The 24453-nt window shown below is 44.3% G+C and overlaps 1 protein-coding gene across 7 annotated transcripts in view; it reads right to left on the bottom strand.

Annotated features, from left to right (window-relative positions):
* Positions 1-24209, bottom strand: part of smyd2a (SET and MYND domain containing 2a) — an 85935-nt gene extending 61726 nt beyond the window's left edge. For 2 of the 7 annotated variants that reach the window (XR_011355707.1, XR_011355708.1), the window contains exons 1-2: positions 23333-23567; positions 4903-4966 (exon numbers count right to left, since the gene is read on the bottom strand). Coding sequence is in view for 5 of the 7 variants with exons in the window: in XM_069931303.1 (XP_069787404.1) it covers positions 4903-4966; positions 23333-23493 (225 nt within the window). In the remaining 2 variants the exon portion in view is untranslated. Of the gene's footprint in view, positions 1-4902; positions 4967-5610; positions 5783-14339; positions 14508-23332; positions 23568-24041 lie in introns of those variants that run through there. The other 5 variants (XM_069931303.1, XM_069931302.1, XM_069931304.1 and 2 more) reach the window with 4 other exon arrangements.
* Between the last annotated feature and the right edge of the window lie 244 nt (positions 24210-24453).

Consider the following 24453-nt stretch of genomic DNA (forward strand, 5'->3'; position numbering starts at 1 on the left):
AGATTAAGATCTCTTTTGATAAGACTTGGGGTCCATTTATGGCTTACTTTCACAATTGGTGCAGGGATGCAGTCAAGGGGTGTGTTTGGTCGGATCTCTGGAGGCCATTGCTCAATTTCAAATTTGCTTAGAATGCCAATTTCAACCTTGGTTGGTAACGGGGGTCAGATTTTCAGAACAAACTTTTTTCTCCCCTTTTCTTTCATTTTTCTTCCATTACTCAATAATATGTATGGTTGGAATACAAGTCCATGTATTATTATTTCTATACATTAAGATATCAACCTAAATGTACAACATATTTAATTTATATGGACTTACAATATATTTGTTTCATGATAAATATAATTTTAAAAGAAAGGACAGCCATAAATCTTTGGAACTCACTTATTCACACAACTATGGGTGATCAATCTGAGTATGTTCAAAAAGGTCAACATTTACCATATTTGACAGTATATAACACCTGCACACCCACCAATTTCATCAAGAATTTTTTTTTTAATTTTTTTTTAGTTTAGATGTTTTAGTGTATTTACAGTTAAGCAGGTTCATATTTTAGTGTATTTACAGGTAAGCCGGTCTCGCAAGACCAGGTCTTGGTGGCCACCGTGTTGTATTTGGTGTTGAATGCAAGGACATGGGATAGCAGCAGCAACAGTCGGGAGGGTTCTAGTGGTGGCACCTATACGTGGGGGGGGGGGGTTTAGGGTTAGTGCCATTCAGGGGAGTGCTTCAAGTGGTACCCAGGGCCCTGGGAGAAATCCCTCCCTGATACCGGGCCCTGACAGCAATACCGTGCGGATAGCAGAGGATCCCTCCCTCCTTGATACCGAAGCCAGGTGGCTATACTGGGTAGACAGTAGATCTCTCCCTCCCCGATACCGGGGCCAGGCAGCAATACCATGATCTCTAAAATGTCACCTTCACATACAAAACCTGAGATTTTTGGGGGGAAAAAAGTGGGGGGTGGGGTAGGGTCTTATATGCTGTCAAATATGGTAGTCATTATCAGAATTAAGGACTGTGAGAAATTGCTCATGAAGTACAAAATTCACTTCAATCTTATTGAGTGGCAATGTATGCTTCCTGGTTTTACTTTTAACACTCTTACTGAGTCAATGGCTGACAAATGGAAAAACATCAAGAAGAATCCATGTGCCTTTAAAAGCTTTAAAGTGTATTTCTTTTTTAATGCTTTTATTTTGTTTAAAGGCAATAAAGATAAATCAGGAAACAATAGGCCAGTGAGCCTTTTATCAATGGTGGAAAAATTACTGAAGAATGTTAATTAGATTGTATATGTAAAAGCAGAGATTCGTACAGCAATGTCAGCACGCCCTCTATTTCTTCCATAACTTCAGATTCCCTGAACTGGACTGCCTGATTTTCACGATGGATGTCCAATCCCCTTATACCTTCATCCCCCATACAGAAGGTCTTGAAGCACTTTGATTCCTTCTGGACCAGAGACCCGACCAGTCACCCTCCTCCACTTGGCAGAACTTGTTCTTACTCTTTCTTTCTTTCTATTTAAAATATCTTTATTGAGTTCAATTTTTAAAAAATACATATAAATCCAAAACACAAAATGGAATATAAGAAAAGACAAATAATTTGTACATTTCAAATAAAACCTGGATCATACATAGTACGAATTGTGTACACCCTTCCCAATCAAACCCATTATATCAAAATATTTTAAAAAATAAAAAAAAGGAAAAAGAAAAACCTTAATAATCAAACGCCTCCCTTTAAACAACAAGGCAAACTTGCATATCTAATAAAAATTGAAAATGAAGGACAACATTTGAAGGCAGCACTGCTCAGGAGCATCCAATCACCCCAATTCATTAAATTATGGTAATACTCCATGAATGGGCCCCACGTCTTATAAAAATTCACCTAACATCTTTAACATTATGTCTGATTTTTCTAAACTTAGGAAGGACACGTCCTGCAACCATCAAGTACAAGTAGTTGGAATGCTTTCTTTCCATTTCATCAGAATTGCCCATCCAGCCATCAATGAGGTAAAAGCTAAAATTTACTTCTGAGATGAAGTCGGGATAGTATTTCCTCTTCCGGAGAAAAAAATTGAATAGAGCAATTAAGGGGCCTGGTTCTAATTTGACCTTAAAAATGGTTGATAAAGTTTGAAAGCAATTTTTCAGAATTTTCTAAACAAGGGAAAGACCAGAACATATGTATGAATGAAGGCTCAAATATGTTACATTTATCACATAATAGATCAATATCAGAAAAGTAGTGATAATTTTTGAAATATGTACTCTGTGTGTACCACCTTGAATTGCAACAATGTCGAGCACAAAATGAGGATCCATTAATCAAATTTAGAACAATAGCCCAGTCCTCATCTGGAAGTGACAAATCCAAATCATGCTCCCAATAACTCTTGATCTTAACTAAGGAAACTGTTCTCAATTCTATCAAATAAAATTGATATTGAGCCTCTAGGGGAATTGAAAGTCAAAAACTGAATCAAGAATGTTTCAGAAAACTAGAAAATCAGAAAGCTTGGACTGAACAAACTGTCTGACTTGTAGAAATCTGAAAAAAACTATTAGGTAATTTAAAATTTGCACTCAATTGTTCAGAAGAAGTGAAATCATCTCAAATAAAAAGATCTTTAAAATTATTAATGTCCTTACTGTAAAGTAGCCATAGGTACCAGCTACACCTGCCTGTTTGTGGTTTTTGTGAAGCAATCCATGCTGCAAGCCTACACAGGCAAGGGCCCTCAACCCTTCCTGTTATTTATTTATTTAAAATGTAGACATACAGCACGGTAACAGGCTATTTCAGCCCACGAGTCTGTGCTACCCAATTTACACCCAATCAACCTACACCCCCAGTACATTTCAAACGGTGGAAGGAAACTGGAGCCCCCAAGGAAAACCCACGTAAACACAGGAAGAACGAACAAACTCCTTACAGAGAATGCAGGATTCGAACCCTGGTCCTGATTGCTGGCACTGTAAAGGCATTGTACTAATCGCTACTCCAACCGTATCACCCATTATACTGAGGACTATACCAGGACTGCCTTATGCACCCACAATGAGCCCACCAATTTTATTCATTTCACTGCCAACTTGCATCCCGATCTCAAACTCACCAGGTCCATCTCCGACAACCTTATCCCCTTTCTGGATCTCTGTCTCCATCTCAGGAGACCAGCTTTCCACTGACATACATTACAAATCCACCAATTCCCACAACTACCTTCTTCACACCTAGTCACCAGCAAGGATTCTATTCCCTTCTCCCAATTTCTCCGTCTCTGCCACATCTCTTACCAAGATGAGATCTTCCAGTCCAGATCTTCTGAAATGTCTGCTTTTTTCCCCACAAACGTGGCTTCCCCTCCATCACCAGCAACTCAGTCCTCACCTGCATCTCCTCCATTTAATGCTCATTTGCCCCGGCTCCCTCTGGCCCCAGACGCAACAAACACAGGATTCCCCTCAACAACCCCACCAGCCTCCACATCCAACATATTATCCTCCAGAATTTCCAGCACGCAAAAGGATCCCATTACCAAACACATCTTCCCCTCTCCTTCCCTCTCTACCTTCTGTAGGAACAACTCCCTCAGTGTCTCTCTTGTGCACTCATCCCTCTCCATCAATCGCTCCACCCCCCACCCACCCCCACCACCGGATTTACTGCATCCGGTGGTCTCTTTGTGGCCTTTTCTACATTGGAGAGACTGAGTACAATCTGGGAGATCGCTTTGCTGTGCACCTTTGTTCTGTTTATGCCAGCGATAAGGAACTCCTCTCAGTGGTCAACCATTTCAGTTCTGTGTCCCACTCTCATGCATATGTACTATCCCACCAAGACCACCAGTAAATTGGAGGAGCAACACCTGATTTTCCACCTGGGCCCTCTCCAGCCAGGTGGCATTAACTTTGACTTTTCTGGTTTCTGCTAACCTGTTCTCCTTTCCCCCTCCCTTCCCTCTGTGCTCTTTCCCTCAGCTCTCCACACCCTTCACTCTATATTCACCTAGTCATCCCTCCTCCCCTTGCTTGTTACTGTGCTCACCCTCCCTCATCCACCTCCTGCCTTTGCGAGCATGCTCCTCCTCCCTTGCTGAGATTTTTCCATACCTTCTTGAAGGGATCAAGCCCAAAATGTCTATGATGTATTTTTATCTTTGCTGAGTTTTTTCACCTTTGTGTTTCTGCTTCATGTTTTACTTCTTGCTTTATGAAAGGGAGGATCAGTCTCACAAACAAGTTTTGAACCTTATGAGGTGACAAGGATTATCGAGGAGGTTAGGGCAGTGAATATTTTCTGCATGAACTTTAGAAAAATATTCAACAAGAAGAGTCACAATTGGCTGGTCCACATCAAGTTGTTGGATGCAAAATTAGGTTGGTCATAGTAGACATAAGGAAGTGGTGCAGAGGTGTTTTTCTGACTAGAGTCTGTGACCAGTGGTTTTCCACAGGGATTAGTCATGGGATCACTGGTGCTTATTATATAACACAAATGATTTGGGTGAAAAAATAGCTGGATGATTGTTAAGTTTGCAGATGGCACATAAATTAATGGAGTTATGGGATGGTGTGCTAGGTCAACAAATGACATAGCAGCATAGAGATCAGTTGGGCAGAAAAATGACAGATGGAGTTTAATCCAGGGAAGTATGAGGTAATGCATTTTGGGAATTCAAATGCAAGAGACAAATGCAGTAAACGTGGAAAACTATGAGCACTGAAAGAGCTTAGAATACACGTCCATAGATTCCTAAAAGTAGTAACACAGGTGGACAGGGTGGTAAAGATACATAGCATGCAGCCTTTCAATAGTGGAGGTATTGTGTATAAAAGTTGGAAAGTCGTGTTGTAGGTTCCACATGTTTGATCTTACCTGGCATGATACATTGCAGTAGAATGCTAGTTTACATCGTCCACACTTTGCCAAGTCCTCTTTGCTGTAAAAATGGAAAAAATACATTAAAGCAGGAGGCCATATGAATATGGAATAAACTATCCAACTCCTTGAATTTGCTTCTTCATTCACTATTATAACCAATCTGATTGTAACCTCCACTCTACATTCTTACCCTCTTATTAAATATTTACTTTTGCCTTAACAACAAGTGTACTTTTTAATTAGAGTTCCAAGGCTCAACATTCTCTGAAAACTATTGCAATTTAATTTACCGTAGTTTTATATGAACAACTTTTAAAGCAAAGCAAACTAATTAATGGGAGTAACATTCAAAATGCTGGAGGAACACAGCAGATCAGGCATCATCTATAGAAGGCAATACAGTCAACATTTTGAGTGAAAACCCATCATCATTAATAGCAAGACACCTCAATAAAAGGATGGGGAGGCAGGAGGGAGAAGCACAGGTTGGTGGGTGATTGGTGAATACACATGTGGGGGAGTTGAGGAAGAAGCACTCTGATAAGAAGGAAGGGAAGGGGAACTGGAAGAGGATAAATAACAAAAGATGAAAACTAATTAATTCACTGGCATGTTGAGCTTCTCCCTGGTGTCTTATTTACTCCTCAAATCAGTAATACTAAATGCACATTTGTTCATGATCAAATTGCTGGAATGTCTTACATCAAAACAGCCTGCTGCATTTCCTAAATGCTGGAGTGCTTCACTGCAACATTATCCAAGTGCCGCAAGGCTCTCACCAGCTGCGCTCAATCTCCATTTCTGGTGCTATCTGTGTGGAATTTGCTTGATCTCTGCAATTAGACAATTTTGTCTTAAGATGCTCTGGCCCTTCCTGCAACTCAAAAGAAGTGCAGCATGGTTAATTGGCTGGTGTTTAAAATAATTTAAATTTTAAAAAAAATCCCTAGTGTAGGTAGCAAGAAAGCCAAGAGTTTTGAAGAGGAGTTTGTGGGGAAGTGAATGAGAATGGAAATAAGATGTGGTGGGAAGTGTGCTGACCTGCTGCATCATGGTCTGGTATGGGATCACAAATATCCCTGACCATAAAGCCCTCCAAAAAAGGTAGTGGATCCAGCCCAAAACATCACAGACAAACCCCCCACCCCCTACTATTGAGTACATTTACAAGGAAAACTGCCATTGGAGGGCAGCAGCAATCATCAGGGATCCACACCAACCAGCACACGCTCTGTTCTCACTGCTGCCATCAGAAAAGAGGTACAGGTGCCACATACTCACGGCACCAGGTTCAGGAACAGCTGCTACCCCTCTAGCATCAGACTCCTCAATGAAAAACTCAATTAAGGACTCATTTGGCCTTTAGTTCAACGCAAATATAAAGGAAGCTGTGCAAAATAACTATTATCAGTAAATTTGAGGACATTGGCAAAAAAAATGGTGCTGGAGAGCAATGGCATCTTTCCGTGTGCTACAGAAAGTCGCCATTTTCCAAAGTGGCTAAATTCTTAAAACACTTTTCCAGTGCTCCTCCAATCCTGTCTAATTTACAGGATGGTCAAGCCTTTTCAATCTAATCCCAATAGGCCTCTGGTTCCATTAATAGGTTTCTCCTAAATATCTCATCACATGACATCATTTCAGTTTTTGAAGTTCATAATGCCTTCTTTCTAAGTTACTTTACATCCATATGCTAAGAGAATCCCTTCCAGATTTTTAAGTGCATCAAACTCCAGATTGCTCCTGAGCAAACACCTATCGTTTTGAGTTCTCAATGGAGAATAGTCATAAGTCTTGCAGCTTTTTGAATTCGCAGTCACCCAGTCTTTTTAAGCAAACAGGCTTCCAGCAGAACAATGGGTTAACAGACTTTTCATCTTCACAAATGGCTCCCCTCTCTCTCTGAATGTATGTCTGTAAAATGCAAATGTGCCCTGTCCACCCAAAAATTAAAAATATATAACTAAAGATTTTAACTTTAAAGATGAATATTAACACAACCTGTTCACCGGTAATTAGAAAAAGAATCTCAGTATGCACTCTAACAATAAATTTGAACTTGAACTTTGAAAAATTATATAAATATAACCCTAATGTGCAAAGGTGTGGGTTTGGGGGGAACCTATCTATCTATCTCTTGTGTGTCTGTGCACACCCACACCCCCCAAACCACTTTACACCTAATCTTTGGCTTGGCTTCGCGGACGAAGATTTACACCTAATAAAACATGATTAAATGCAGGAAAAGCAAAACTGGAACAGTTAAGAAAGATACTGTTTTCTGGATTCATAGTAGCCACCTTAGTGGGAGAAATCCCTTGCTTATCAAAACAATGAAATGAGATCCTTTACAAAAAAATCCATGTAAAGGAGTCTCATTTCAAAAATATATGAACACTATACCAAATCTCATATGCACTGAAGCATTAGACAGGATTTCTTTTCAAATCACCAGAGAAAATTCCGAATCTACAATTTTCTGACCCATGAGGCAGAAATGTTGCAATTTCAGCCATGGTAATAGTTTGTGTTTTAGGCCAGAAGTGAGAAATATCACAAAGCAAAAAAGCAAAATTTTCATCTGTAAACCAGTGATACTTAAGATAGCCTTAGCCAGAATGCAATGCTCAAACTATTGAAAGGACGCTAAAGATAAAGTAGACCAAGATATAACCAAGAAATCCTGTTATTGCTCCCCCAAAAATCAAAGATAATATTAAAACAACACCAGTTTTTTCCCCCCCTTTCTTTAAGTCCTACAAGCTTGACCTACAGTACAAACTTCACCAGTGTCTAAAACAGCATCACCTATTTCCATGACATCTCAGTTTTTGCCAATTATTTCTGGCTGTCTGTAACAGCTGAAATACAAATAGTGTTAAAAAGCAAAGGAAGAACAAATTCCAAACCATGTTGAATTACACTTACTAATAAGAGAATATTATATTAGAAACCAATCCTCTACCCTCTCAATGATACAAATCTACATCTGGTATCAAGACAATTTGCTGTAACCCCAGAAAAGACAAATCTTCACAAATAATTACAATTTTTAAATTGTTTTTGTGTATCTGGTTACTAAATGCATGTTGCACATCCTCCAAGCACCTGTTACTTGCCCAAATTATTTTTTTGCAGCCCACTCATTCACTGGATACTAGTTCCTAGCTGAGCAGCAAGGCCCAGTGCTCTGAAAGTAGATGCAGTCATTAAGTAGATTCAACAGCTGAACATGCCCTACATCTCAGCTGTTAAACATGACCACAAAATTGAATGTTTGCAAATGTGCCAGACATTGAAAATGGATGGGGAATTTTTCTTAACTAAAAAATGTTAAAAATACCAAGAGCACACAAAAATTTAATTCAAGTTAACGGATGCAAATGACCACAGTCATTTGTTCACATTCAATTGTTGCTGTATTAGTGCCTGGCTCAAGGAAGATATTCCAGCTTCAGAACTAGGAGATCCTCAATGGACACAACACATAATGGCATAAATTTTTGGCTTCGAGAAGCAAAACCTCCCGTCTCTGTGGTTGCAAGATGCTTTACAGATGTCCAACCTGCATCATCTTTTCTTTCTCAGTTGAGTAATGAACTGCGACTCCATTCCCATTAATTGGTCGTCTTAACATTGAGAACTGTTGCCAGAACCAAAAAACAGAATGCAGATTGTGCCAGATAAATAAGTAGCAAATAGATGCCATTATCAAAAAAACCACCAGTTCAATGCAAGTAATTTCAACCACCTAATTTTTGACAACACTGTAATGGATTTATAATTTGGAAGAATTTGGTAATATTTTGGGGGGATTTTGGTAAGATTTAGAGTAGGTTACATACATCATACATTTTAAAACAGATCTTATTTGAAAGACTGAAGAAATACTGAAGATCTCTGGAGAACGTTATGCACATTCACAAGTAGGTATTAATTGAACTAATGTCATAAAATGAATGACCATTGTTTGGAACTGGTGCCAGGATTTCTTCAAGTACTTTTCTGCAGGGTGCTTACAGGAAGGTCACTCCTGGGTTTTGTTTATCTAACAACAGCTTGAGCAGAAGAAAGAACTCCTGCTGTTTGTTGAAGAAGGTGGGGGTTTTGCAAGTGAGTCACATGGGGCTTTCTGGCAGTCTCAGAGAGAGAGAGAGAGAGAGAGAGAGACCCTTTCAGCTTATGTGTGTGTGAGACACAGTGCAGGCCAGGAAGAGCTGGTTGAAACTGATGGAAAGTTCCAAAAGCAATGGATGGCTGGAAGTGCTAAATGTCTGATGTTTCTCTTGGAATAAGAGGGACAGAAGGAGCTCTGTCGTAACCTGAAAGAAAAAGGTTACCATCTGGAAAACCCTGATGGGGCAAGTTTCATCAGCAAGACTAATGGTGGTACCTAAGTTGTGGAAATCCTGGAACAACAAATCTCTCTCTGCAAACCCTACAAGAACCTTCCTGAGCAGTAAATATTTACCTTTCAAGCACCAAAGCCTGGTGAACTTTATACATGTTAAATTCTGTGCACAGTATGGTGATTGCCTGCATCCAGAGAACTTGGAAGAAGAAGTGAGATTGAACTGCGAACCAAAGAACTTTTCTTAAATTTACACACACATTACATACACGTGCGAAGGGGTTTAATTTGGGTTAGTTAAGTATAGAGTTAAAGTTTGATTCTATTTTCATGTTTAAAGTTGGTAAAAAATAACTTCTGTTTTAAAAACCACTTGTCTTGGTGAATGTCTATTGCTGCTGGGTTTGGGGGTCCTTTGGGCTCATAACAACACAAAAAGGTATTTCCGATCTCATTGTCAATTATAAAATTTATCCAGCTCATGAAAAATAAGATAGTATTGAAAACACATTATCAAGCACTATTTATATTTCTGCTATGATCACAACCCAACTTCCATGTCAGATGCTCAAACCACGAATAAAATAATTTTTCACCCAGATTTTCCTTTTGGGCTATTTTGCACTAGAATGGAAACTTGCAGTTTGCACAAAATAGTTATTAGATACTTTCAGGTACATTCTCCACCAAGAATGTGCCTGTAAAAGCAGATGCAGAGAGCTTTGGATTCGTCGTTCATGTGGTAGCCCTGAAATCGCTCTGCTGTCCACCTGAAAGTGTCTGTTTTTTCCAAAGGTGCCTCGTAGTACCTCCGCATCTGAAGGATGTGGGGGGACTGGTGCCACCCATCAAAAATATGCAGCATAGCAATGGCGGTCTTCCCTACCCATAATCCCCCCACGCAGGTGGAACTGCTCTGTATTTCCCACAGTTCCAGCTAGGTGGGGAATTATGGGTAGAGAAGACCGCAATTACTATGCCACATTTTGAGCCCCAGAAAGCAGCCCTGGTGCAGAAGCGGCCAGCCGGGCTGTGACAGCCTGCACCGGACGCCCCCCTCCCCATGTCCCCTGCCGGCTGCCCCTCCCCGACGTCCCCCACCCCGCTGCCTGATAGCCGCCCCCCTCCCTGCTGCCTGACAGACCCTGCCTTACTGGGGAGGGGAGGTCGGCGGTACGTCGGGGCAGGGGTGGCCAGGGGGGCTGTTGGGCAGCGGGGAGGGTGGTTCGCTTGCTGATAGTGTCATCAGCCCGCCCCTAAGCAGTTACTTTCAGGCAGCTACATTCAGGTGCCTAGGGGGACTTCAGTGCTCCAGCGATTATCCCTCCCGGAGGGTTAGAAGTGTGCCCCGGAGGCGCCCCCTGCTCTTTCAGGTGGGTACCCCGAGAGAAGGAATTAGGGTATTCTGACTACCTGAAAGAGCCTATTCTTTACAGCCCACAAACAGTTATCATTGCACTGCCACAAAGACTCATCTATTCATGAAAGAAAGGGCATTCTGTCGGGTGCCAAGGTGCACTGATGGCATTCAGGGCTACCTCATCACCTGATGAGTGCCTGAGCACACACTCTCTAATTGGTACCTCTATATATTGATTTCCTGCTTTGCGGAAACTGCCAAAATGTTTGGCCTGGAAGTCAGCCTGAAGAAAACTGAGGTCCTCCATCAGCCAGCTCCCCACCATGACTACCAGCCCCCCCACATCTCCATCGGGCACACAAAACTCAAAACGGTCAACCAGTTTACCTATCTCGGCTGCACCATTTCATCAGATGCAAGGATCGACAATGAGATAGACAACAGACTCGCCAAGGCAAATAGCGCCTTTGGAAGACTACACAAAAGAGTCTGGAAAAACAACCAACTGAAAAACCTCACAAAGATAAGCGTATACAGAGCCGTTGTCATACCCACACTCCTGTTCGGCTCCGAATCATGGGTCCTCTACCGGCACCACCTACGGCTCCTAGAACGCTTCCACCAGCGTTGTCTCCGCTCCATCCTCAACATCCATTGGAGTGCTTCACCCCTAACGTCGAAGTACTCAAGATGGCAGAGGTCGACAGCATCGAGTCCACGCTGCTGAAGATCCAGCTGCGCTGGATGGGTCACGTCTCCAGAATGGAGGACCATCGCCTTCCCAAGATCCTGTTATATGGCGAGCTCTCCACTGGCCACCGTGACAGAGGTGCACCAAAGAAAAGGTACAAGGACTGCCTAAAGAAATCTCTTGGTGCCTGCCACATTGACCACCGCCAGTGGGCTGATAACGCCTCAAACCGTGCATCTTGGCGCCTCACAGTTTGGCGGGCAGCAACCTCCTTTGAAGAAGACCGCAGAGCCCACCTCACTGACAAAAGGCAAAGGAAGAAAAACCCAACACCCAACCCCAACCAACCAATTTTCCCTTGCAACCGCTGCAATCGTGTCTGCCTGTCCCGCATCGGACTTGTCAGCCACAAACGAGCCTGCAGCTGACGTGGACTTTTTACCCCCTCCATAAATCTTCGTCCGCGAAGCCAAGCCAAAGAAAAGATATTGATTTAGAAAACTTTCTTGAACACATTTGACAAACTCCAAGCCATCCAGCCCTTTTACAGTATGGGAGTCCCATTCAATATGTGAAAAGTTAAAATCTCCTACTATAACAATCTTTTGTTTCCTGCAGCTGTCTGCTATCTCTCTACATATTCACTCCTCCAATTCTTGCTGACTTTTGGATGGTCAATACTACAATCCCATGAACATGGTCATACCTTTTCTGTTCCTCAACTCCACCCATGTAGCCTCAGTAGATGAGCCCTCTGATCAATTCTGCCTTACAGCTGTGACATTTTCCCCTGACGAGCAATGCTACTCCTCCCCCTCCATTCTATTGCATCTAAAGCCATGGAAGTCTGGAACATTGAGCTGCCAGGCCTTCCCCCTCCTGCAATCAAGATTCACTAATGGCCACAATGTCATAATTCCATGTGCCAATCCAAGCTTGTCTGCCTTTTTTACAAAACTCCTTGCATTGAAATATGGTAGATGCACTTTTGAAAATTTCAACTATGTACAACCTGTTGTCTTCTAACAGAGCAGGCATTTTTCATATCATCTTTTCCCTTATCATCCTCTATCTGCTCTAGCACTCAGGTTCCAATCCCCCTGCACATCTAGTTCAACCCCCCCCCCACCAGAGTAGGCCTAATAAACCTTCCCACCAGGTTATCAGTTCAGGTGCAAATCAACCCAACAGAACAGATCCCACCTTCCCTAGAAGAGAGCCGATTGATCCAGAAACCTTAGGCCCTCCTATATAGTCTTTACCATGTGTTAAACTGTATTATCCTCCCATTTCGAACCTCACTAGCATGTGGCACAGGTGGCAATCCTGAGATCACTACCCCAGAGGTCTTGTCCTTTAACCTAGCACCTAACTCCCTGAACTCTCTTTGCAGGACCTCCTCCCCTTTCTTACCCACGTCATTGGTCCAAACATGGACCATATCTAGCTGCTCACCCTCCTTCCTGAGAATGCCATGAACTTGATCTGAGATATCTCTGACACTGGCACCATACCATCCAGGATATTCAATCTCCTCCACAGAGCCTCTTACCTGCCCCCCCTATGGAATCCCCTATCACTATTGCTCGCCTCTTCTCCTCCCTACCCTTCTTAGCCACAGGGCCAGACCTGATCACCGTGGTTTGTCCCTGGTAATTCAACACCCCCCCCCCCCCCAACAGTATCCAAAATGGTATACTTGTTATTGAGGAGAACAGCCACAGGGTGCCCTGCTCTGCCTGCCTGTTCCCTTTCCCTCTCCTGAATGTCGCCCATCTATCCTCCTCCTGCCTCCTAGGTGTGATAGTATCCCTGTTACTCCGATCACCTTCTCTACCTCCCGAGTTCATCCAACTCCAGCTCCAATTCCTTAACTCGGCTTGTCAGGAGCTGTAGCTGGATGCACTTCTCATAGGCCAAGTCATCAGGGATACTCCTGGCTTCCCTGAAAACCCACATTCTGCAAGAGAAGCATTCCCCTGCCTTGGCTGGCATTCCCACTGTTTATGACCAGAGGAACAACGTATATGATATATAAAACCTGCCCTTTTGTCAGTGCCTATCTGCTGAATTTCTTTTTGTTCCTTGAAAAGCAAGGCCCTTTCTTACTTCAACTCCTACTGTCCCTCACCTCTTACCTATTCTCGTCAAGGCCTGTTGAGGCAAAGCCTTACCACTCTGACTCAAGCTGCTCTCTCGATGACCACTCCACTATACTCTCCTTCACTTTTATAGCGATTTTTTGGCTTTTCTGGAAAAGATAACTTCTCCCTACTGACTGACGCTACTGACTGTTTATTGGTTTCCTGGTTTGTAGTTAACACAATTTCTAAATCATTAATCTTCATTTCCATTTTCTGAAGCAATTGTTCATCTGTCTTCATTTCATCCTTCAGTGCCTGAACCCTCTCCAGCATCTCCCAGAGCTCATCTTTTTCTTTTCCAATTGCTAATTTTTTTTAGTCTCTAGTTGCTGCAGATGCTGATTAAGCTTCTCTTCTCGAATTCCCTGACTCTGCTTTTTGGAAACACAAGTTCTCAACTTTTCAAAATCATCCAGCAGTAAGTCACTGAGATGCCAACTTGATGGAGCTTCTTGTCCTGCTCTTGCAGTGTTCTCTTCATTTCATCACTTTCAAGTTTGACACAAGCCAGCAATTCTTGAAGATCATTTTTCTTTTTCATTATGGATAATTTTATTTTATCTTCCAGTTGCTGGTTGAACTTCAGAATTTTTTTCTTTCTGTTCCTTGGAAGCAATTTTCAGCTCCTCAGTCTCAGCGTGCAATGTGTTACACTGAGGCATCGCTTTCAGTAGTTCCTCATCTTGACTGTGCATCATTTCAATGTTTGCTTCCAGGGTTTTCTTCATTTTGTCTCTTGTTGCTTTGGAATTCTTTAACTTCTCAAGGTTGTCTCTCTCTCCCTTTCTCACTTTGTTGTCTTTTTCGAGTTTCTTCCTTTCTTACTGCTGACGAACACGTGCTTTCATCCTGTTGCAGTTCGACGGCACACCATAATATTCTTACCTCTGACGTCCTTTTTTTTAAATTCGAAATCCCTCAGATTCTGTCCGGAGTGTGGATTTTTTTTGTTTTGATCTTCGCCGCCAATTCTGTCATGTATTTCTCTTAAAGAATTGCTTCGCCAAAGAGAAACAGTAAGCACTCTTTATTCTGATCAAGATGACATCCAACTGAAACATTAACTGAACTCGCAATACAAATGTAACTCCTTTATGATGTCACGTGCACATGCGCGTTCCCATAACAGCTTCCAGCTGCTGCCTTACCCCTTTAAGAATTCTACCTGCGGTCACTCCTCAGGACACCCAGCTTCTCTTGCTCCAATCCGCTTCTTCCTCCAATTCAACAGAACAAAGAATGCCTATACTTCAGAAAACGGTCAACCATCAGCCCCAGCCCTCATATGCATCCTCTGATCTCCGAAAAATTGTTACCTTCAGAATCCCTCAATCTTCCCACTTTCTAAAACTCTACTTCTCATTTAATCCTGTATCAAGTTTCCCTTATTCTTCACTCTATAGTCACCTTGTTGCCATGACTCCTGCCCCACATTCTAGGTATTCTATTGAGTGCAGCATGATTAGTGTAGTACAGCGGTTTTCAATTTTTTTTTCTTTCCACTCATGTACCACCTTAAGTAGTGCCTATATCGTTGATGCTCTGTAATTTGTAAGGGATTACTTAAGGTAGTAGGTGAGTGGAAAGAAAAAAAAATTGAAAGCCACTGGTGTCGTGGTTAGCACACTATCACAGCGCCAGCTACCAGGGTTCAAAATCCAGCGCTGTCTGTAAGGAGATTATACATTCTCCCCATGTTTGCGTGCATATTTCCTCCCACATTCCAAACAAGTACAGGGCTAGTATGTTAATTGGTCACATGCATTTATTTTGCAGCACGTGCTTGTGGGCCAGAAGGGCCTGTTACCATGCTGTATCTCTAACTTAATTAAATTTAAGTGTTGAAGTGTTTACAATCCTGCTCGTCATGTCTAGTCTCCTCTTGCCTGCTAACAATTCTAGGTTCTTCCAACGCAGGTCTTCACAAGTTTCTTTATCTCATCACTGCAATTATGTCTGCAGAGATTAGCCTCCAAGATTTAGAATTCCCTCCCTAAAAGTGTGCAGGCTTTTCACCCTATCTGAACAAGCTTTTGATCATTTGAGTCATCGTAATTTTGCCAAACTGGGCTGTTGTCACACCTTAGTAGTTTAGTTGCAATAGAAATATTGCACAAAACAAAACCAGCGCTTTTATTTTGTATCACATCTTACCAATTGGCATAATCAGAGACAATGGGGGGGGGGGGGGTGGGGGAACTACACAAACAAAAATCAGTTCATCAATGGGTTGGTTCCCATTTTAACAAATATACCGATATAGAAGTGGAATTTGCATGGCAGATGTAAACTGTAGTGGTTGCATATTTAATTGCCGGTTGCCGCTGATGATGTAACCGAAGTAGCGTGCAGGAATAATCGTGTTCTTGTGTCAGGCATCAGTATATGGGTGATGGATCTCAGATGCAGAAAGAGGAGAATGAGCACATCAGGATCACGCATGTGAGCCAATGAGGGCAGAGGGGTTTGGCTGGGTAAGAACCTGTTTGATGTGTCAATGCGCTAAAGTCTCCAGAAACACAAAACCCAAGCTGGAGCATTTCGTTCTTTCGGATTTCAATTTACGTGCACTGGGAAGGCCCACTTCCGCCATTGCAAGGATATACTTATCTGTTAACGTGTGAAGAGCGGACTACCAGGTGCCAGGAAGCCGTTCCGGTTACTAACATTTCTGCAGGAAGAACTGCTTTCGCTTTCATGGATTGCTGGATTCCATCTTTTGGTGCTCAGGGCATTATTACAAGGGATCGAGGGTCTCAGTTTGAATTGGCGTTGTTCTGAGCTCTCATTGATCTTCTGGTCATTACTCGTATTCACACTACAGATTACCATCCACGGGCCAACAGCCTCCTTGGAGTGCATATTGCTGTTAAAGCGGATCTTGGACATTCAGCGGCAGAGCTAGTATATGGCACTACAATCTTGCAAGGCGAGTTTGTGAATCGAAGTCCAAGCACAGCATTCGATGATCAGGCTAGTTATGTTGATCATCTTCGGGTAAATATGAGATAACTCCGACCTACTCCTACACGGCATGCGTCACCTGCAGTGTATGTGCCAAATGATTTACAACAGTGTACTCATGTTCCTTCGGCACGATGCTGTTCACAAACTGCTTCAGCCCATTTACAATGATCCTTTTCAAGTCTTAAGACACCACCCAAAAGACTTTGTGATTGACAGGAATGGGAAAGCTGATATGGTTTTCATTGACTGGTTGAAGGCACCATATCTCCATGATCTGTGTCGGGGCCAGAGTCAGAGGACCAGTTGCACCCTTGCTAATCAGCCTGTGCATCGCCTGTCTTGCCACATTGTACAAGGTCTGGCCAAACTGTATGCCCTCCAGACAGTCACTTAACGGGACAGCTCCATTAGTCACCTCCTTGCATGGATTGGAGGCAGATGGGGGGATGGAAGCTGTCACGGTTGTGTACTGAAATCGATCGTGTACTGCATCGGGAGCGGTGCCGACCACAGCTGATGACGTAACCAAAGCAACACACAGGAGTAATAGCGCGCATGCGCGGGTGCATTGAGCATCAGTGATGGATTGCAGACACAGGAGGAGAGCGAGAGTGTGACAGTGAGCTGATGAGTGATCAGAGGGGTTTGCCTGGGTAGTGTTTGGGGAGTTGAGGAATGCAATGTTTTGTCCGACAAGAATAAAGAAAGTTGACTCCATTGCATGCTGGAAAAAAACAAGTGAGTGTATTCTTTAAATGTTTGTAAACTGAGGTAAATCAGTTATGTTACGAAACCTCCTAAAAAGGTGTACATATTTTTGATGCAATACTAAAACATTGGATACTTGACCAAGTATCCAAAAACACTTCAAAAATAACATACTATTATTAGATGTTGATTTGCCATCAAGTTCATGCATTCTTGTATATTTTCAGTTTCTGCTTTGTCAGTCTTTGTCTTGTAAATAAACCTGGCATACAATGCTCACAAAAGCAATCATGTCACTAATCAAACTGTTACCATTTCTTTGCTCAGTTTCTAAAAAAAAGTTTGAATACAAAAGGGAGCAATTTGGAAAGACGACATTGCAGTTACCACCCACTGCAGCATGACCCAATTTCCAAATCACTGCAGCTACACCGATGTAGTCATCACTAAATAAAACAAAACACAAATTGTCAAGCTGAGGATAAAATACATAAGCAGTTATGAAATACAAACCCACCACTGTAGAAAGCAAAATTTCAGGCAAACTAAAATGGGTTTCACTCAGAATGACTGGAATCAAAGATTAGAAGATAAACCAATAAAAATAATTAACAGAAAGATTGCCTATTTTAAAAGTAATCCAATGGCCGTGAAGTATTTAGGGGATTAACAAGGCTTTACTCAAGGCAAATTCTGTTTAAATAAATGGTTTGAAATTTTGAAAGTTGAAGACTTTCTAAAAGATGTTTGATGAGGTTGTTAGCAAAATAAATTGGGCTGAAAGTGTAGTGGCAGCAAGGATACAATACAAATAGTAGACAATTTAATGCAAGTCAGTGAGAAGTGATAGATAAAAATAGACTAATTAAAGCAAATCTTAAATAGAGTCAGTTTTGCAACAGGGAAACAGGCCCTTCAGCCCATCTCACCAATGCTAACCACATTATCTATCTATTTTCATTTATCTTGGTTCAGCCCATTTACTGCTCAACTATTCCTAGCCATTTACCTACCTAAATGTCTTTTAAACATTGCAATTGTTCCCATCTCCACTATTCTCAGACCTCTTTTAAATCTTTAAATGGGAGATTTGTTAGAATGGGATTAAGGATGGAAACTTCAGTTACCAAGAGATCGACAGAAAATTTAAATGTATTCCAAATTATGACATGTTTCAACAACAGAGTAAATGGTCAGCAAGGAGCACAGATTTTTGTCCAAAACGAAATAGCTAAGGAATCCATTGAATTAGAGGAACAGATGAAGAAACAAGGCACATGGGATCCAGGTTGAGTGACCTAATTCGATCCAAAATTAGCTTGGTGATAGGAGCAGAAGTGGAAGGATGCTGTTCTAATTGGAAGCCTGTGTCTGGTGATTTATGACTGGGTTCAATGCTGGGACCCTTGTTGGTTGTGATATAGAATAACAACTTGGATGTGGATGCAAGAGGTAGGTTTGCAGAGCACACTGTAATTAGTGGTGATAGAGATAGCGATTGTCCAAAGGTACAGCACGATAAAGATCAAACTGAAAGAGGAGCGGAGCCAAATATAATTTCTGGAGACTTCAGCTCGTCAAGCATCATCCAGGCAGGCAACGGGATAGTGAAAGTTTCAGGCTGAGACACTACATCAGGATGAGACACTACATCAGGACTGAATGAAGGGGAAGAGAGACAGAGGATCTGGCACTCATTGGTGAAACTAGATTGATGGGAGGGAGGTAGAGATAGAGGTGAAAAGTGGATTCTGGAATCTAGTAGTCAGGAAAGGGACAAATGGAATCATATGAGGGAAGGATCATGGTCAGATAAAACCAGTGGGTTGAATGTGCCAATAATAGAGGAATTGGGAACGAAGGAAACAAGACTGGGTTAAAGAGGGCTGGCAGGGCCATGGTTGATGGGGGAAACCTGGATGGATCAGAAGGAGAGGGAAAGGAACATGGGGTGTGGGTTACTCAGTCAGAATATGAGGTGCTGTTCTTCTTGTTTGTATTTGGGGTGCAGTGGAGATAGCCAAGAGCAGGCAAGTCAGTGTGGAAATGGGAAGAAGAATTGAAATGGCATTCAGGATGGCTATTACTGGTACTCAGCAAAGCAATCACCTCAACTACACTTGATCCCTCTGATGTCGAGGAGGCGACGTCATGAGCAATGACAACAAAAGACAAGGTTAGAGAAGATGCATGAGAATCTCTACTTTACTGGAAGAGCTGATTACATCCTCACTAACGCAGAAGTAGTTGAAGGAGCATGCGTTGTCCCTCCTACGATTGCAGAGGAAAGTATTAGGGAATGTGAACCATGCAGAGATTGGTCCGTGTGGAAACCCGAGAAGGGGTGGGGAAGATCTGATCAGTGGTGGGGTCACGTAGAAATGATTAAGAATGATGTGCTGGATGCAGAGGCTGGTGGGATGAAATACAAACACCTTGTGAACTCCATCTCAGCTCTGACTGAGGAGAAGAGTCAAAATTAAAAGTTAATGTAGTGGAGATGCTGGTGAAGGCACTATAATCCACACCAAAGGTGAAGCCACATTTCCTGAACACAGGAAAGTGAGAGTTTTTAACAAATTAGCACAAGAATAAGTTCTGCCAGACAGTCAGGAGTATTAGTCAAGGGGAATTGTATTGATTTATATTCCAGGAAGAAGCCCAAGGAATGGTAAAGCTGGTGTGACAGCTAGGTTCTAGTATGGGGTCAGAAGTTAATACAAGGGGTTGGGGCTGTAATGTGATGAGTGGAAAGGGGCTCAGAGGGAAAGAGGACAGAGAGGGAGAAGAGTATTCAGATCCAGAGCCATGGAAAGATCAGCAGCAAGCAAAGAGCAGGAAGGACCCCATGAAGCACAGGAGTCTGAGGCCAAGAGGCAGGTGGGATCTAGAGGGCAAGGCCTGGAGGCAGGCAGGAGATCAGATGGAAAAATTAGCAGCGGATTGACAGATATAATTTAATAAGTCATATAGAGCCCTCTGTTGTTTGTGATTGGTCATGAAAGTGTAGCTGAGCTGATCAGTAAATTTGCAGATGACACAAAAATTGAAATTGTGTATAGTGAGGAAGGCTGTCAAAGGAAACAGCTGGATATAGATCAGTTAGAAATACGAGTGGAAAAATAACTGATAGGAGTTCCAGGCAAGTGTGAGGTGCTGCACTTTGGGAGGTCAAATGTAAAGGAAAGTATACACTAAATAGCAGGATCATTAGGAGCAAGGAGAGATCTTAGGTTGCAAGTTCATAGCTCCCTAAATGTGGTAACATAAGTGGATAGGATGGTAAAGGACACATATAGCACACTTGCCTTCATACGTCAAAGCTTCAAATATAGAAGTTAGCAAATCATGCTACAACTATATAAAAATTTAGTTTCATACACACTGTACAATGTAAACATACACCAAAATTGTTACTTGCTGCAGCCGAACAGATACAAATTTTGGTGCATATGTACATAGTACAATAATAAAGTCAATAGGCCACATTAGTAGTATTGTGTGAGTCGTGGTTGCCACATTATAGGAAGGATATGGAGCTTTGCAGAGAGGGCATAAGAGATTCACCAGGATGTGCCTAGATAAGAGCATATTAGAGAAGTTGAACGCACTTGGATAATTCTCCCTGCAGCATCAGAAACAGAGGGGCAACCAGGTAGAAGTGAATAAAAATTATGAGAGGAATAGATAGAATAGGTAGTTAGAGTCTATTTCTTTGGGTGCAAGTGTCAAATACTAGACAGTATAGGTTTAAGCTGAGAAAAGTTGAAAGAAAATTTACATCGTTTTATCCACCTCCCCCCCGCCCCCCCCCCCACCCCCGGAAAACACTAACAGCGAGGTGGTGCAAGCAGATGCAATGCGAAAATTAAGGGAAAAAATTGAGGTATTGCTAGAGCTGCAGTAATAGCAGCACTGCTGCTGGTGCAGACCTGTGGAGAGCAGGGACCTGACACAGCGCTGCTCCACAGGATTCTACCACCCAGTCCAACAACTGACAGCTCCATACAGATTTTAAATAGCCTGTTAAAGGAGCCAATGGAGGTTTATTTTAAAATCCTGCGACCTCATGATCTAGGGCCGAGATGGGAGCAACTATGATCAGCAGCAGCTTTGAGGGGATGCAGACACCAGGTTAACAGAGGACTGACGCAGGACACCAGAAAATGGTGTGACCATCACCGACTTGAGGAAAAATAGAAGAGTCGGCCAGAGGGCTGTGATCACTCCAGTGGACCAGTGAGGGGCTGTGCAGCTGAAGAGCAAACAGGTGGTGGGCTGTTGGTAACTCGAGATGAGGAATCCACGCAAGCTGCGGGCAACTATGGTCAAAGGACTCGCATCAGGCTGTGGATTGCTGGAGACTGGCTCAAGGGGTGCCAAGTAACAGAACTGGGATGCAAGAGGGTGCTGAGAGCACAAAGGGCTTCCTGATCAGAGGAGTGGATCTGGAGCTAGAGTTGCCAATGGTTTGGACTGGAGTCTGTGTGGATGTGGAGGCAAATCCAGGGACACTCTGTTGGCGGGGGGGGGGGGGGGGGGAGGTGGGGCGCTCTTTTGCTTCTTTCTCTGACTGCAAGAGGCACTTGGCAATTTCTTACAGCAGACTCACACAAGCTTTTTTTTGTATAACACCTATTGTATTCCATGAATCTTGAAATTCTCAAACAGGCAGGGAATCAAGGAATATGGACCCTGTGCAGGTAAGATGAGATTTGTTCAGCATCATGGACTGATGGAGGTGCTCCACTCTTTTATGTTCTTAAAAATAGAAGTCTATAAACTACACTGAATTCTCCAATGGGTTGAATTCCAATTCCAATTCCACTCAAGACCATCATTCCAGAAATAATTCCAAGCTAAAAAAAAAATCTGGCATTTATACGCCAATGGAAGATAATTTAAATGGCTGGATAGATCTCCAACTACACTTCTCGTGGACACCAGAGAACAGAGTGAAATAGTGATTTGCACCGATTCTCGACCCTTGGAACCTGGGACCCCCGAGTCCCAAGTCCCTGGGACCCCCGAGTCCCAAGTCCCTGGGACCCCCGAGTCCCAAGTCCCTGGGACCCCCGAGTCCCAAGTCCCTGGGACCCCCGAGTCCCAAGTCCCTGGGACCCCCGAGTCCCAAGTCCCTGGGACCCCCGAGTCCCAAGTCCCTGGGACCCCCGAGTCCCAAGTCCCTGGGACCCCCGAGTCCCAAGTCCCTGGGACCCCCGAGTCCCAAGTCCCTGGGACCCCCGAGTCCCAAGTCCCTGGGACCCCCGAGTCCCAAGTCCCTGGGACCCCCGAGTCCCAAGTCCCTGGGACCCCCGAGTCCCAAGTCCCTGGGACCCCCGAGTCCCAAGTCCCTGGGACCCCCGAGTCCCAAGTCCCTGGGACCCCCGAGTCCCAAGTCCCTGGGACCCCCGAGTCCCAAGTCCCTGGGACCCCCGAGTCCCAAGTCCCTGGGACCCCCGAGTCCCAAGTCCCTGGGACCCCCGAGTCCCAAGTCCCTGGGACCCCCGAGTCCCAAGTCCCTGGGACCCCCGAGTCCCAAGTCCCTGGGACCCCCGAGTCCCAAGTCCCTGGGACCCCCGAGTCCCAAGTCCCTGGGACCCCCGAGTCCCAAGTCCCTGGGACCCCCGAGTCCCAAGTCCCTGGGACCCCCGAGTCCCAAGTCCCTGGGACCCCCGAGTCCCAAGTCCCTGGGACCCCCGAGTCCCAAGTCCCTGGGACCCCCGAGTCCCAAGTCCCTGGGACCCCCGAGTCCCAAGTCCCTGGGACCCCCGAGTCCCAAGTCCCTGGGACCCCCGAGTCCCAAGTCCCTGGGACCCCCGAGTCCCAAGTCCCTGGGACCCCCGAGTCCCAAGTCCCTGGGACCCCCGAGTCCCAAGTCCCTGGGACCCCCGAGTCCCAAGTCCCTGGGACCCCCGAGTCCCAAGTCCCTGGGACCCCCGAGTCCCAAGTCCCTGGGACCCCCGAGTCCCAAGTCCCTGGGACCCCCGAGTCCCAAGTCCCTGGGACCCCCGAGTCCCTGGGACCCCCGAGTCCCAAGTCCCTGGGACCCCCGAGTCCCAAGTCCCTGGGACCCCCGAGTCCCAAGTCCCTGGGACCCCCGAGTCCTGTCCCTGGGACCCAGCACTGCCGACGTGGGGGCGCGTTGCCATTCCGCCAAAATAATCCTCGTGAGCAAGTTGCAGGGAAGACATGTCACGTACCGAGCCAAGCAACATTCACAGTGATTGCCCCGCTCGCTGCCCGTCAGGACGTGAGTGTAGGCTGGGCACGCGAAGATCAGCTCCCCGACCTGGAAGTTCTTGCGAGCCTGCAGCCCTCTCCCCCTGCCCTCGCTCAGGAACCTCTCCGTGGCCACCGGCATGCTGCGGCCGCCTCTCCCCTCACGCCCGCCACGGCTGGCTCGCTCCGCTGCTCTCCTGCCAATGGGATCCCACCGCGGCGCCTGCGTCACTCCGCTCGCGTCCGAGCGCCGCCACCCGCTTCAATGGAAGCGGCCGCGCCGCTTGCTCCTTCCAATCAGCTCTGGGCTCACCCGGGTCCAAGCGCCCAACTTCTCCAGTACCTCTCATGAGATTCGTGCAACTTTGTTTTTTTTAAAACTCCTTTTAAGGTTAGAGGTGACATTGGACTCGTAGATATTGAGAAAAATAATAGTATGTCTCGATTAAAATGATCTTTCCGAGTTATGGAGAGTTCAGGAGGCGACAGACCAATAGGGACAGGGCGGGGGTGACGTGCAACATTGCAGTGATAGGCAGCTGGAAGTTCAGTCGCTGAAGTGACCTCAGTGCCCCAAACGTCGATGTTTCCCAAAGCCCCCCCCCCCCGCCCCAGTGTGAGGTGGGTTTCTCCAAGGTAGAGAATGCAGTATTCGATTCGAGGAAATGCAAGTGAACACATTTGCTTCACCTGTGGGTGGGGGAACAGTTGGGGCCCCCTTTATTGGGAAGATGAAAAAGGGCACCTGGTGCTTGAGTCGTTCGAAAGTCTGTAGGGACACTGCTGGGAGGGTCTCCAACGAAAATACTTGCTTGTGAAGATGAACCAGCTTCCAAAGTGGCTTAGTCACAGTCACAACAAGGGTTAGGTATTTCAACGTCGTTGCAATATTTATATCTGCATTACTCAGGACAATAAGCTTTATTTGCTGTCTAATTTTATCACTACCTTCAATGAGGCAACTGTGATCTGTTCATCGGTTATATTTAAAGATGGAATAGCAGTGTAAGATTTGTGGGAATTCAGGAGTGTGTCTAATTTAATTGAACATGGGTCCTTATTTAGTTGGCCTGAACAAAGGTTGATATGCCTTTATTCTTGG

The sequence above is a fragment of the Narcine bancroftii genome, chromosome 4, assembly GCF_036971445.1.
Source record: "Narcine bancroftii isolate sNarBan1 chromosome 4, sNarBan1.hap1, whole genome shotgun sequence".
NCBI classification, from domain to species: Eukaryota; Metazoa; Chordata; class Chondrichthyes; order Torpediniformes; family Narcinidae; genus Narcine; species Narcine bancroftii.